We start from the raw sequence: 16273 nt of genomic DNA, 5'->3' as shown, positions 1-16273 counted from the left end.
AGGGTGATGGAATTTTTCTGAGGTCAGATTCGGATTCAGCGCAGCAAAAACCTTCGGGTATAGTAGGTCTGGTCTCTGGTTCTGAGAATTGTTGGCCTGTATTATCAACCAAAAATATCAATTTTCAGTTAAAAAATATACATTTTAAACCAAAAATGGAATTATTAGATTTTCAAGTAAAAAATTATTTTTTTACCAAATAAAATGAATTTTCAACAAAATTTTTAAGTTTTCAATCAAAGAGATGAATTTTCAACTAAAATAATGTATCTGCTACTAGTGAATGAATCTTTAACAAAATAAATGAACTTTCAACTGTAGAGTTGAAAATTAAAAAAAAACATAATAACTTTCGACCAAGAGTATCAATTTTCTACCAAAAAGACGTGTTTTCAACAAAATACTTGAATTTTCAACTAAAATGAATCAGTTTTTAACCAAACAGTTGAATGGTTAAATTTCCAATTAAAAAAATTGATGAATAAATGTAATTTCACATGAAATGATGAATCTTCAACTGGAATAGTGAAATTTTTTAATAAAATCATGCATTTTCAACCAAAAAATAAATGAAAAACGTGATTCAACTCTTAGCAAAGTAGTTAAAATTTCAAAACAAAAAAAAATAATAATTTTCTACCAAAAGACATTTTTTGAACAAAATACATGAACTTTCAACTAAAGCAGCTCAATTTTCAATCAAACAATTGAATAGTTTAATTTTCGGTTGGAAAATAAATGCATTTTTACTTGAAATGATAAATCTTCAATTGAAATAATTAAATTTTCAGTTTAAAAATAAATTTTCAAATAAATATGTAGTAGTTTATATTTCAAACAAAAAGGAAACTTTTCAACAAAATGTTTTAATGTTGAGCAAAGTAGATTGTCTTTCAATCAAAAACATAAATTATTAACTAAGGAGATTAATTTTCTATCAAAAATACTCATTTAAAAGATGTACATGAATTTTTCAACGATGTAATTGAATTTTTAACTAAAAAAGATCAATTTGGAGAGAAAAAAATGGGATAATAATGCCTAGTCCGGAAATTTCCCAATCAAAGCTAGTAAAGTGAAATTAGGATTTCTGCTTAAATAAATTAAAGGCACGGAGATCTTTGTCTTAAAATGTTTGGATACACGTCTTCTCGAAAGCCCTGCAAATTTCGAAACTGATTTCTTAATTAATTGTTTTTTATTAACAAAAAAAGTGAAATCGCAACGTTTTCTCAACGCTTTTGCTTGGATTGTTCTTTTCAATTAAGAGATAGGTAAGAAGTGTATAGGACTTTGCTTTTAGAGTATAAAATAAACTTTAAAATGAGCTGTTAGCGAATTTCCTGCGATAAATAGTTTACGAGTTATGAATTTTTTAATAAACATTGTGCGTTTTCCCATTAAGACAAAGCGATGATTAATTTTCACTGTTAAAAAAATCATGATCGGGTTTCTGCCATTGGATTCTCAAATTCTCATATTTTGTAAAAATCATATTTTTATAAACAATATATTTTTTCATACCTATAGTTGTTAGAAAAGTCTGGAAAAATGGATATCACCACAGAGGAAGGCAGATTGTAAATATTATTTTTCCAAAGTTCTGCGTGCAATGTATTCGTTGAAAAAAATATTATATAAACAAATTTCATAAACAATTGCACAGAACTCCCCCAAATTGTAAAATGTTTAAAATTTTTTTCAATATTGTTTAGGTTCTCATTAGTTGAAGTGATGTGTTGAACTCAACAGTTTTTTTTCACAAAATATTAATGTTTTAAAAAAGTAAAAAAGTGCTTCACCTATCATATGTGGATTCTGAAATTAAATAAAAATGTTTTTTAATATATGAACTATCCAATTTGAGAATCCACCAGCAAAAATCCTACAGAGATTTTTTTGAAACAATAAAAATTCACCATTGCTTTGTCATAATTGAAAATGGCACAATGTTAATTAACAAATTCATATCTCGTAAAATATTTGTCGGAGAATATTCGCTGGGCGCTCATTTTAAAGCTTATTTTATACTCTTGAAGCAAAGTCCTATATATATATATATATTTTTTTTTTACCTATCTGTTAATTGAAAATAAAAATCCAAGCAAACTTGTTGAGAAAACTTTGCGATTTCACTTTTTTTTGTTAATAACAAACAATTGAGTAAGAAATCAGTCTCGAGCTGTTACGGGCTTCAAAGGGACGTTCAACCAAACATTATGGAACAAAGATCTCCGTGACTCTAAATTATTTCAGCAAATGTAATTTTTTTTGGCTCATTTGACTGTATCGAATTCCTCAATCAGGAAAATCCGGTTTTGTAGATAGATGTAGTTGCTTACCTTTAAAGTTTATATTCCATGGATAAACTGTACTATAAAATGGAGTTGCTCTTCACTTCTTATTCTTTTGTATTCTTTCATTCGCAGGCTGTGGTCGCAAAATAATTTCAAGAATGTCACATTTTTTAATGTTGTTATTGTTTATGTTCATATTTGTTTCAAGGGCTTCTAAAAATCCAAAAATGGCTCCAAGTCCCAGTGATCCAAGTTCTTTTTCCAGACCAGGTAAAGTATTAATATGTACATATAAAAATATTACAACATATCCCTCATTTTTAATTATTAACCCTTAAAGGACCCACCGCCAGATATTTTTGTCTGAAAAAAAATTCGTAAGTGATATTGAAACAGTGCAAAATAGGAAAAAATCGGAAAGCCCGTGGGTTCACAGTGACCTTTAATTACTTTTGTTATTTTTGTATCGAGCCGACCCTTGTAAGCAACTTTTTCAACTGTGAATGTACCGAAAAGCACGGGTCGATTTAAAATCAATAACAAATACAGATAAATACACCAGGGTTTTCAGCGACCTTGAAAACCTGAAATTCTCCTTGGATATCTGTTTTAAGCTTTGAAAACCTGGAAATCTGCTTGAATTTCTCATGAAAACCTTGAATTACAATTTTTCTTTTAAAACAAAAAGTAAGTCAAATATTTTAGTCTATTATGAATGAAACATCTTCTTTAGAAAAAATTTTGCTTATGAAACATTTTTAATTTATTAAGATATAATTTATCTTTTACTCATCACAGAATAAAGAGAGAGATTTCTAAGAATTTTTTGCAAACTTTACCAATTATTTTATAGATTGCAATGAACAGACTTTAATATTGTGAATAATTCTATACGTTTTTAATGTCATCTTCGCTAATATCGAATGTTAAAGTATACATTTTTTGTGATATTCAGCTTATAAATGATAAAAATTATTAGTTAAAAATTTGTATATTAATTCTGTTTCAGAATTAGAATAAGTCATTGCCATATAACGAATTTTTCAACGCGGTTTCAACACTCGAATTTTGCGTGTAGACTAAATTACAAAAGTTTCAAAATATTTCAGCGATTTAGAAATATTCAAAAGGACTTTGAACATTTTATAAAGATTTCACGGATTCTCTAGATTTAATAAAGGCGTGTACACAAGATTTTAAATATTTCACAACAATTTCACACAGCTTTTAAAACTTTCAAACTATTTAAAGGATTGCAAAATTTTGAAAAAAGGTACAGTACATAAGATTTCAAAGATATTAAAAACTTTGGATGATTTGAAACGATTTCAAAAGGTGTCGAAAAATTCTAGAATATTTGAAAAGATTTCGGTAAGATTTCAAATAATTCAATGATTTCAACGAATAAAACAGATTCCACAAACAAGGATTTAAGATAAATTTCAAATATATTTCAAATGATTTAACAAAGATTTCACAAAAAATTTCCCAAATTCTTTGAACATTTCATAAAGATTGCTAGGATTTTAAATATTTCGAACATTTTCAAAAACTTTTAAACTTTCAAAAGATTTTACACATATTAAAAATATTTTCATAATTTCAAATGAATGCAAAATATTTCAGAAAGATTTCACAAATATTTCATAAAAATTTAAGAAAATTTTCACAAATACTTAAAATTATTTGACAAAGACTTTAAAGATTTCACACAAATTTCCTAAAGAATTCGAGCATTTCATAAAGATTTCAAGAATTTCACCGAGATTTTGAACATTTATTTTAAACTTTCAAAATTTTAAATGTTACTAAAAATTTAACTTTTCCAGTACAAAAATGACTATTTTTCTGAATGTCCGTTTTTTTGTTTAAATTTTGTTTGTTTTTTAAGAATGGGATATTTAACATATAATTTAACTATTCTATTTTTAGTTTAAAAGGTTTATAGAAAGTTATTTTTTGTGGTTGAAAATTCATCTTTTTGGTATAAAATGTCACTACTTCAGGTGAAGATGAATCATTTTAGTTGAAAATTCAACAGTTTGTTTGGAAATTGATCTTTTCTCTTTCAAAATTAAACATTTTGGATGAAAATTTGTCCTTTTTAATTAAAAGTTCAACTGTTTAATTAAGAATCCATATATTTAGTTAAAAATCGCTTTTTTTTTGTGTGGAAAATTATTTGTTTCTTTGTGAGTTAATCTTTTTTTTAATTCTTCTTTCCGGTTAAATATTCAAGTATTCCAGTTAAATATTTGTCATTTCAGTTGAAAATTCATATTTCTGTTTAGAAACAAAATTACTTGGTTGACAGTTAAAATCTTTTGTCAAAAATTAATTTCTGTGGTTGAAATATGAGCTATTTTGTTGAAAACTTCTTTTTTCTTTGAATTTAAAGTAATGTTTTCCCGAAAAATGAGGTGTTTTGATGAAAACTATTATTTATTTGAACTAAAAATGTAACTATTATTCCAGTTCAGTATTTTAAAATTTTAGTTAAAAATTCCTCTCTTTGATTGAATATTTATTTTTAGATTAAAAATTTAATTATTCAATTTTCGGTTGAAAAATTATCATCTTTTGTATAAATTAATCTTCATGGTTGAATATTCATCTAGCTGGTCAAAAATTCAACTATTGTAGTTAAAGATTCATCATTCTAGCTGTAAATTATCTTTCTAGTTTAAAATTCAACTATTCCAGTATAAAAATTTATAATTTTTGTTGAAAATTCTTTTTTTTTAATTTAACTATTTGTTTGAAAGTTATTTTTTTATGGGAAGTAATTTAATTTCATGAATTAAAATAAATGTTTGCGTTTAGAGACAAAAATATGATTTCGTTACTTTTAGTTGACTGGGAAAATAGAAAAACTTGACCGGGAATAACCGGGAATTTGAAATAGTCCGCCGACTCGCCACTCTGAGATTGCAAAAAACAGGCTTTAATATTGTGAATAATTCAATATAAATTTTTTAATTTCTTCTCTGCTAATTTATAATATTTAAATATCAATTTTGTTGTGGTATTTAACTTACAAATTATAAAAATTATTAGTTTAAAATTTCGATGTTAATTCAGTTTTTTTTTCAGAATTAGAATGATCTCAAAATATTTCAAACATTTAAAAATATTTCTAATATTTTTAAAATTTTACAAAGATTTTACGGATGTTTACAATTTAAAAAAAGTCTGCCCACTAGATTTCAATAAAGATTTTATAACAATTAAAAAAAAAAATTTTAATGTGAAGATTTAAAGGTTTTCAAAGATTTGATCAAGGATACAGTAAGCAAGATTTGAAACATTTCATTACATTTAAAAGATATCAAACAGTTTCTAAAGGTTTCAAAACGTTTTAGAAGATTTCAAAAGTTTTTACAAAAAATTTCCCAAAGATTTCGAACATTTCATCAAGATTGCAATCATTTCAAAGATTTGAAAAAGATGTGTACATTGGATTTCGAAGATTTCACAAAGATTTCCACATTTCCAAAAAATTTAAACTTTTATAAGATTTCAAAGATTTAACAAATTTTAAAAAGGGTAAGCCAGACTTTTAAGATTTCAAAAGATTTTGCACAAATTAAAAATATTTAAATAATTTAAAATGATTGCAATAGATTCCAGAAAGATACCACAAAGATTTCATAAATATTTCAAAAGAATTCAAGAATTCCAAAGGTTTTAAAACATTTCGAAGGTTTGAAACGATTAAAAAAGTTTTCAATCAATTTTAGAATATTTGAAAAGATTTAACTAAGATTTTAAATAATCCAATGATTTCAACGAAAAAAAAGAGATTTCACAAACAAATGTTTAAGAAAAATTTCACAAATATTTAAAATGATTTGACAAAGATTTCAGAATTTCAAAGATAACTTACGTTCCCAAAAAATTTAGTATGTTCCTTATTCATGGATCGGCTTTATTTAAAAATTGTTGGCCAATTAACATTTAAATGACTCATTTTTCACATCTATAAAAAATGGTTATTTCATATAAAAAAGGAGACCTGGAAAAATTTTACTTCTTGACCTGGGAAACCGCAGTTTCTCAACTCAAGCTCCTGCATGAAACACTCCAACAGCGAAGCGAAAAGTCGCAGTGATTGGGTACGCACATGCGGAGATTGCGCAATATTATACATTCCAATTGGAAACGGTTCAAATGACTCCGATTTCCGCAATTGAAAAATTCGGGGTCCGTAAGTGCATTTGCGCATTATGGATTACACTGTTTTTGTTGCCTTACGGCGTTCGACGTAAAAAATATAAAATTTCCTGTAAATCGTGCAATTTGCCAACTAAATATCAATAAAACAGAACCAAAAACTGACTCCAATATTTCGCGCAATAGTCAGTTTTTTACTATGACGTCGCGGTCATGCTAGGGTAGTTCACGTTTAAAATATTTTCTCGAAAAAGTTGTATGGATTCTTATGACGTCATGCTAAAATAGGCAATTCACACTAACGAGAGCTTCCCGCTTTTCTGGGCACTTTTTCTAATTGGTCAGCCACTGACGCGAGCGTGACCGTGAAGCCCGTACAGAGACCGTGGTGGGAGGTGACGGAAATGCACAATTTGAAATAACCGCTTACGGGGGACTTGAAATAGCGGATACTTCAATGTTTTCTATTGCAGATCTCGTAGCGGTCACCCACACTCACCTTCAACTTTCTGTGAATTTCGAGAAGAAGATTTTAGAAGGTCATGTTATTCTTGATGCGGAAAGAAAAGACGAGACAACTGATTCTCTGGTTCGTTTTTAGGTTTTAAAGTTCCTCACTAAAAATCTTAATGGCACGTGACACTTATCTGATTCCTGCTTTACCGACATTTTGTTATATCATACCAAGTTCACAGGAAATGAGATTGTCGAACTGAATTTTTGGGAAAATAAGAAAATAAACGTTCATTATACCCTTTTCTTTATTTTCGCAAATTATATCAACTCAATATCTCATTTCGTGTCGAATTGGTATGATCTAAAAAAATTTTTGGTAAAGTAGGAATCGGAAAAGTATCACATGCCCTTAAGGAAAATAAATTTTATTTAACTCAGGGTGGCCGTAGAACTTTTTTTTGTAATTCCTTGAGGTTCTTGACCAATTTTTCATTTTCCCTAAAAAATAATATTCAAAGACCAGAATTTTTATCTAGTTATGACTATATAATATATTATGTATTATATTATTATTAATATATTATATATTATATTTATGTAATAGTTATAGAATTATAATCTATTTTAAATTTTAACGTAGAATATTTTCTAAACGGAATGAAACGATTTCGAATTAAAATTTAAAAACGTATCTATTTCAACCTCAAATGATGACTTTTTTAATATCAAAGATGGATTTTCAAATCAAAAGGATGGATTGTTACCAACGAAGTTAAATATTTGATAAGAAACTATGACTAGCCAAATACCCGAAAAGACAGTTACGTTTGCAACGAAATTGTTGGATTTTCAACCTAAATAGAGGAATTTTCAACCAAATAAAACCAAATAAAAAAGGTAAACATTTCTTTAGGCCAAAAGTAAGAATTTTTTCAAGTCAGTTGAATTTTTAACCAAATTAGTGAAACTTTGAACATAAATATGATTTTTAAACTCATTTTATATTTAAAAAAATAATTAAATTTCTTTTTAAAAATAGTTAAATTTTTAACCAAAGAGATACATTTTTAACCAAAATGGTGATTTTTCCAACCAAAAATGGAAAAGTCAAATTTTCAATAAAAAAAAATAAATATTAACATGCCAAAGAACAAACGAATTTTCAACAAAATAGTTGAATTTTCAAAAAAAAGATCAAACTTTTTTTAAACCAAAAAGATTTTTTTTAAAGACATTTGAAGATGAATTTTTCACAACAAAATTAATTTTCAGTCAAAAAAGATGATTTTTTTAGCAAATGTTTGAATTAAAAAAATAGTCTTTTTTAACGAAGCAGTTAAATTGACAATTAAATAGTTGAATTTGTAACCTTAAAAGATTCATTTCCAACCAAATGGTCGAATTTTTAAATTATAAAAATAATTCTTAACAGAAAATGTAATGGTTCAAATTTAAATAAAAAAGGAAGAAATTTCTATCGAAAGAGATGATTTTAAATCCAAAATGACGGATTTTCAACCAAATACATGAATTAAGAAAAAAACAGTTGAATTTTTAACTAAAAAAAAAAGATACAATTTTAACCATAAATGGAATTGTTAAATTTTTTGTAAAAAAGTGGTTTTTAACAAAATAGTCATATTTTTAACCAAACAGTCGAATTTTCAACGAATAATTTCATAGTAGGTATTTCAATCAAAAAATATTTCAATTTGATATAAAGAACACAACAGTTGCATTTCAGTTGAATTTTCAACACCAAAATATGAATTTTCAACAGAAAGTTAATTTTCTGACATAATATATGAATTTTCAACAAAAGAAGAAGAATTTTCATCAAAACAGTTGAAGTTTCGACCAAAAAAATATTTCCTTTTAAAAATATTTGTAAGTTTTCAACTATATAATAAAAATATTAAGAAAAAGAAATACAAGACAAACACGTTACTGACAAGAATATTATATTCAGGGTGCCCGCATAACTTTATTTTTAAATTCCCTAATTTTTCCCTAACCAATTTTTCAGTTTTCCCGAAATAAATATTCAAAGACAAGAATTTGTAACATTTTTAAAATAAAATTGTTTATAAACTAAATAAAACAATTTAAAGTTAAAATGTTCAAAATTCAGACTTATTTATATATTTCATCCAAAAAAGATTACTTTTTTACCATCAAAGATGAATTTTTAATCCAAAAGCCTGATCTTTCCAATATTTTTTTTCAAAATCCATGATTTTTTCCTCACTCTTCTCTGATTTCCAGATTTCCCCTGATCTACGACCACCCTGTGAGTTAAAAAAATTAAAAGTTGATTTATTTATTTAAATTTAAAATCGATTAGATTTTAGATGTCCGAAATCTGACGTTGATAAATGTAACGAATTGCCAAGATGATTCGAAACTCGAATACAGTGTCGGAGAAACTATTTCATACGGATCCAAGCTGAGTATAAAATTACCCAACATTCCTGAATCAAAAGATGGTAACACAAGGTATAAAATTAAAATTCAGTACCAAACTTCGCCGAAAGCAACTGCTTTGCAATGGCTCGATCCTAAACAAACTTCTGGTGGCAAGCATCCTTATGTATTCTCCCAGTGCCAGGTACTTTTTTACAATCATAATAATTTACAGAAAGAATAATTCAGGGATCACTAGTGTTCCAAAATGTTTAAGTGCTCGGAGAAATTCTCACGAGCATAAAAATATGTCGAGAATATGCTCCACCTTTATGTGTTTTGAGAATTTAATGAATATTTACGAGCATTTTGAATTAGTATTTAAAAAATCGTCTTTCCTATACTTATTAATAATAATTACATTATTTAAACTTCGCAGGAAAATGTATCGCTTAAAATATTAATGGGCGCTTAATTTAAATGGTAAAAATAGTGAAAATAATAGAAAACATATTATTCGCATTAAACAGTGCCTTATTCAGGATTGCTACAATATCCCAATTCTTTATTTTTCTAGGTATAAAAACAACCAAGCGCCTAGAAGATTAATAATATTGATACAAAAAATTTTTCTAAATACATTTTAAACACTTTTTATTTTAGTTTTCAAATCAAAAAGATAAATTTTTGAACTTAGGAAATGAATTTTTAACCAAATACGTAGTTCAATTTTTCAACCCAAGAGATTAATTTTATACCAAAAAATACTTATTTTCAACAAGGCGCATGAATTTCCATTAAATAAGGTCAATTTTCAACAAAAATTAGAATGGTTAAAATGTTAAAAAAATAAATTGAAAAAAACACGAATTTACAACAAAATAGTTTGTTTTTTCAAACAAAAGAAAAAATATTTTAAACTGAAAATAGAAGAATCAAATTTTTAGTTAAAACAATCAACTTTTAAATAAAAAAAATTAATTCTCAACAAAATAATTCAATTTTAAAGCTAAGAGATGAATTTTCCGCCAAAAAGATACAGATTCAATAAAATATATAATTTTTAATCAACAAAAAAACAAGTTTTCAGCCAAGTGAATTATTTTTCAAGTAAAAATATAAATTTTCATAAATTTTCTGAGTTATTGACCAAATAGTGAAATTTTCAACCCAAAAGATGAATTTTCTATTTAAAAAAACCTAATTTTTAATTAAATATTTTTTTCAACAAAAGTAATTAATTCTTAACAAAAAATAGAAAAGATCAATTTTATACAAAACAAAATATTTTTAATTAAAAAGATTACATTTCTATAAAAAAAGTAAATTTACCGCAAAAAATGGAATAGTTAAAGTGAATTTTTTACTAAAATGATAAATTATCATCTAAAGAAAAATTTATTTTAAACGACAAAAAAAACGAATTTTCAATAAAATAGTTTTTTCACCCAAAACAATTATTTTTTAACAAAATAATTCAGGTTTAAATACAAAATATAAATTTTCTGACAAAAAGATACAGTCTCAATAAATTATATAAATTTTAAACAACAAAAAAAACGAGTTCTCAGCAAAATGATTTATTTTTCAACTAAAAATATATATTTTCAAGCCAAAATGGAATAGGTACATTTTCTTCTGTAAAAAATAATGTTTAACTAAAATAAAACGAACTTTCAGCCAAAGAAATTAATTCTTAACAAAAAAAATAATAGTTCAATTTTTTACAAAACAAAACATTTTTTAATTAAAAACATAACATTTCTATCAAAAAAGTATATTTTCAATAAAAAATGGAATAGTTAAAGTGAATTTTGATATAAAATGATCAATTATCATCTAAAAATGTTTTATTTTTAAAGACAAAAAAAACGAATTTTCAATAAAATAGTTTTTTTAATTCAAAAAAATTATTTTTCAACCTTAAATACAAAGAAATTAATTTTCACTGAAAACAATCAATTTTCAACTAAAAAAATTAATTCTCAACAAAATAATTCAATTTTAAACCCAGAAGATGAATTTTGCGCCAAAAAAGATAAAGTTTCAATAAAATATATAAATTTTAAACTACAGAAAATACGAGTTTTCAGCCAAATGAATTATTTTTCAACTAAAAATATAAATTTTCAAGCCAAAATGGAATAGTCACATCTTCAGTACAAAAAAAAATTTTAACTGGAAAGAAACGAATTTTTAGACAAAGAAATTCATTTTTAATGACAGTGATTAATTTTCAACTCAAAAAATGAATGTTCTATTAAAAAAAAAACGAATTTTTAATGAAATATTTTTTTTCCAACCAAAGAAATTAATTCGTAACAAAAAATAGAATAGTTCAATTTTCTACAAAACAAAATATTTTTAAATTAAAAAGATAACATTTCTATAAAAAAAGTACATTTTCAACAAAAAATGAAATTGTTAAAGTGAATTTTTAAATAAAATGATCAATTATCATCTCAAAATTTTTTTATTTTTAACGACAAAAAAAAACGAATTTTCAATAAAAGAGTTTTTTTCATAAAAAAAGATTATTTTTTAATCGTAAATAGAAAGAATTAAATCTTTAAATATAAATTTTCAAGCCAAAATGGAATAGTTATATCTTCAGCTGAAAGAATTATTTTGAACTATAAAAAGAAACGAATTTTCAGCCAAATAAATTCATTTTTAATGATAGTGATAAATTTTCAACCAAAAATATGAATTTTTGATCAAATAGTGGAATTTTCAACTCGAAAAATGCATTTCCTACTTTTAAAAAAATGAATTTGAAATTCAATATTTTATTTCAACCAAAGAAATTAATTCTTAATAAAAAATAAAATAGCTCAATTTTATACAAAACAAAATTTTTTAAAATTAAAACGATTACATTTCTATAAAAAAAAAATTTCAACAAAATAGTTAAATTTTCGACCGCAGAAATTAATTTTCAACTAAAAAGATGAAGTTTCAACTAATGAGAGTATTCATCTTCAAAAAAAATATGGGTTTTCAACAAATACTTGAATTTTGAACTAAAACTGATATATTTCAACCAAAAATAAAATAATTAAATTCTTAGTAAAAAACTGAATTTTCAATAAAATAAAAGTCAATTTACAACGAAATAGTATAATTTTCATGCAAAAAGTTTAAATTTCTATAAAAAAAGATTAATTTTTGACAAAAATAGACGAATTTTTAACAAATTACATAAATTTTTAACCAAAAAGAGGAATTAGTCTGAAATATCTGCAATATTTTAACATTTTTTAAAATATTTTTCTTACAAATACCAATTTTTTGCGAAAAACACTAACATAATATAACAAATAGTTGTTCCAAATTCTAAATATTGTTTGCAATTAAATGACTTTTATTTTTTTTAACCCGATTTTCAACGAAAAACGTTAACATAACCTTAAATTGTTCAAAAATTGGAAATCTTTGAAATATATATATCGAAATTTCTGGGGAAAGCCGCTACGGATTAAGGTAAAATTGCACAAAAAAATTTATTTTTGAAATCTAATAATTTTCTATTTTTTACTAAAAATACGACATTCCGGTTTAAAACAGCAACATAACCTAAAATTGTTTAAAATGTTGTGTATCTTCTTTAAGGACATGTGATACTTACAGTTTCCCCGGCTTTTTTTCCACAAAAATGAAAATTTTTAAAAACTGAATTCGGAGATGCTATAAAATATCATAACAGCCGTCCCCGAACTCTTTTTTGAGGGATAATAACAAAAAAAATTTGTTGTGCTAAATAAAAATTGTATGCATATGCATTATTTTGAGGTTACGTCGTTTTTCATCTCTGCCTTTCCGATAATCTGAAAATTATTTAAGAAATAAACTTTTTTGATTGCCTGCAAAAAAGGTTAGTTCCGGGAGATAATTACTATGTTTATTTGTAAGTCCAAAGTTTTCGGCCAAAAATATTGTATGGTTTGGAAGTAACGCTCGGGTGAATTGTAACACACATAACCTCGAAATATACACCCATGTTGTTAGCAATATCAAAAATTTTTTTAACAAAAAACACAAAAAAGTGTATGGGGACATCCGTTAGCATGTTCGCAATCATTTCCCAAATTTTGAAGGCAAAATATTTCTTATCCTAGGAATAAAGTCGTGGGAATCTAACACTGAAAAAATCGATACTATTTCCTAAGCGCTATGCAAATTAATCACATTTTGCTAAATTAAAACTTTTTTTAATTAACCTACAAAAAAAGTGTGTGGGGACGTCCGTTAGCATGTTCTTTATCATTTCCCAAATTTTTAAGACAAAACATTTATTATTCTAGAAAAAAAGTCGGGGAACCTAAAACTGGTAAAATCGACAATTTTCTAAGTATCACATGCCCTTAAAATGTTTAAAATATATTATTTTTTTTAATTTAAAATACCAATTTTAGACGAAAAACACTAACATAATTTAAAATTATTCAAAGATTCTTAATCATATATATTATTCAGATTCTTATGATTTTGTTTGGTAAATGCCAATTTTCGATAATGATCAGCAACGTATCCTAAATTTGTTGAAAACATGAATTGCCTTTGAAATCCAATGATTTTTTCATCAAAAGTACCGATTTCAAGTATAAAAAGAAAAAAAGAGAAGTTTGATAAAAGTTCAAAATTTAATGATTGAATCATAAACTTGAAAAATATTTTCAAAAACTTGTATTACAAATACCAATTTACGAAGAAAAACACTGACATATTATAACAAAAAATTATTCTAAATGGTCAATATTCTTTGGAATTTTATTATTTTTCTTAAAATAATCGAACATTGATGAAAAGCGTAACCTAAAATTGTTGAAAAACTATGAACCTTTAAAATCTAATGATTTTTGTTTTAAATGGTCAATTTTCGACGAGAAAGCGGTAACAAAACCGAAAAACTGAAAGTATGCAAAACATTTTAAACTTTAAAGTCTAATAATGTTTTAATTAAAATACTTATTTCCGGTTTAAAGCCCTAACATAGCCTAAAACTATAAAAAATTGTGTATCTTGGTGATTTTAGTTTAAAAATTCTAATTCCTAGTGAAAAAAACGAACGAAACTTAAAATTATCATAAATTTAATTCTTCTTCGAGACTTAATGATTTTCAATTGAAAATATTATTTTTAAATACTAATTTCCAGCGAAAAACACTATCATAAAATATGTAAAATATTTTCAATAATTTATTGAATTCTCATTTGTCTTCTTTTGCGCAGATCGTCGATGATTTTTCTTTGAATCGCAGTTTATCTAAACTATTCATAATTTCTTTATTAATAGCCGCGATTTTCTTATCATTCCTGAACAATTAATTAATTTTTATAAAAAAAGGGGCGACGGGGTATAGGGAAATGGTACTGTGATGCCTGATAATTTGTAATCAATTCGATATCCTTGAAATATTATGGATGGATTTATTTTTATCAGGCAATTCATGCCCGGTCGATGCTACCTTGTCAGGACACGCCAGGTTTAAAAACTACATACAGTGCTGAGGTGAATAAATTTATATTATATATGTATTTGAATGATAAAAAAATCTTTTCTGTTATTAAAATTATTTCTGAATAAAGATTAAAGCGCCAATGTGGGCCACAGTTTTAATGTCAGCTCTGCATAATGGAACCGAGGATGTAGAAAACTTCTCAAAACTCAGCAAGTTCCATCAACCCGTTCCAACTCCTTCATATCTTATAGCAATTGCAGTTGGTAGTTTGGTTTCCAAAAGAGTTGGACCCAGATCCTCGGTTTGGGCTGAAAAAGAATTAATAGAGCAAAGCGCTTACGAATTTGCAGAAACTGACACTATGCTTCGGACTGCCGAAGAAATTTGCGGTCCCTACGTTTGGGGTAAGAATTTAAAAAAATTATTTATACACACTTGTAAACAATGAATTTATTTTTTAACTGGGAATTAAAAAATGTTTAATGAAAAATCTGTCCAAGGTAAGTTTTAACAATTTTTTCAAATATTTAGTTGAATTTTTATTTTCTTCAAGTATGATATCATTCAGTTTATAATGCGTAATTCGAAAATCTTTTAGTTAACAAAATTTTCCATTTTAGATTTAAAAAAAAATTGGTGAGACAAGCTTTTTTATTTGATCGACTGTAAATATGAATTAATTAATTATTTAAAAAGTTGAACTGCAGTTGAAGTATCAAAAAGAAAACAATAATTGATTTGTAAAGACGATTCTAAATCCGTTCAAAATTTAAAAATTTTCAGAGTTCAAAATTAAACTGGTTCAATTCAAAAGCCTTAGTCGTAAAAAAATGTAAATAATTTAAAACTGAATTGTTTGAAGTAGAAAAGGCTTGAATTGTTAAAATTTCAAAGAGCTTTTAAACTTTTAACATTATAATTTAATTGTTCCATTTCAAAAATGATTAATTTTTAAGTGAAATTGTTTCAAATTGATTTATACATAACAATTAAACACTTATTATTTGTAGAAAAATTCGATTACTTTTAAGAGATATTTAAAGGTTTTGAAAAGATTCAAAATTAATTTAAAAATTCAAATGGCCTAATTAAAAATAAAACGTAGATTTTTGCAGATTTTTAACAAAAAATGTATAGGTTTTTTTAAGAATTGTGAAAGGCTTCAAAAGAATAAAAATGTTTTCTTACGATTGCTAGGAAAATTGAAAATGATTTATTATTTTGAAAAATTGTTTGAAATGCGTATCATTTTAAAAGATATTTTGAAGTTATGAAAACCTTTGCAACAACATGTAGATTTTTCGAGACTTTGATACAAGATTTTGAAGCTTTTTAAGGATATCTGATCTATTTAAAATAAAAATCATTCAACTTCTAATCTAAAAATTATTCAGCTTAAAAAAAAATTAATCGTTCAAGTTTTAATGTTTCTAGCTTGAAATTTGTTGAAATACTATAATTTAACAAAAATTTTAATTTATT

At 25.2% G+C, this 16273-nt stretch overlaps 1 protein-coding gene across 3 annotated transcripts in view; it reads left to right on the top strand.

The window, feature by feature from the left end:
- LOC117167719 (leukotriene A-4 hydrolase) overlaps nt 1-16273 on the top strand; it is a 39655-nt gene that overhangs the window by 4000 nt on the left and 19382 nt on the right. For 2 of the 3 annotated variants that reach the window (XM_033352866.1, XM_033352864.1), the window contains exons 2-6: nt 2506-2567; nt 6944-7059; nt 9271-9534; nt 14773-14841; nt 14919-15195. In XM_033352866.1, the coding sequence (XP_033208757.1) occupies nt 2525-2567; nt 6944-7059; nt 9271-9534; nt 14773-14841; nt 14919-15195 (769 nt within the window). In that variant the 5' untranslated portion in view covers nt 2506-2524. Of the gene's footprint in view, nt 1-2429; nt 2568-6943; nt 7060-9270; nt 9535-14772; nt 14842-14918; nt 15196-16273 lie in introns of all 3 variants that reach the window. The other variant, XM_033352865.1, reaches the window with a different exon arrangement.

Source organism: Belonocnema kinseyi, chromosome 2, assembly GCF_010883055.1.
Source record: "Belonocnema kinseyi isolate 2016_QV_RU_SX_M_011 chromosome 2, B_treatae_v1, whole genome shotgun sequence".
NCBI classification, from domain to species: domain Eukaryota; kingdom Metazoa; phylum Arthropoda; class Insecta; order Hymenoptera; family Cynipidae; genus Belonocnema; species Belonocnema kinseyi.
This window is presented reverse-complemented; position numbering and strand designations above follow the sequence as displayed.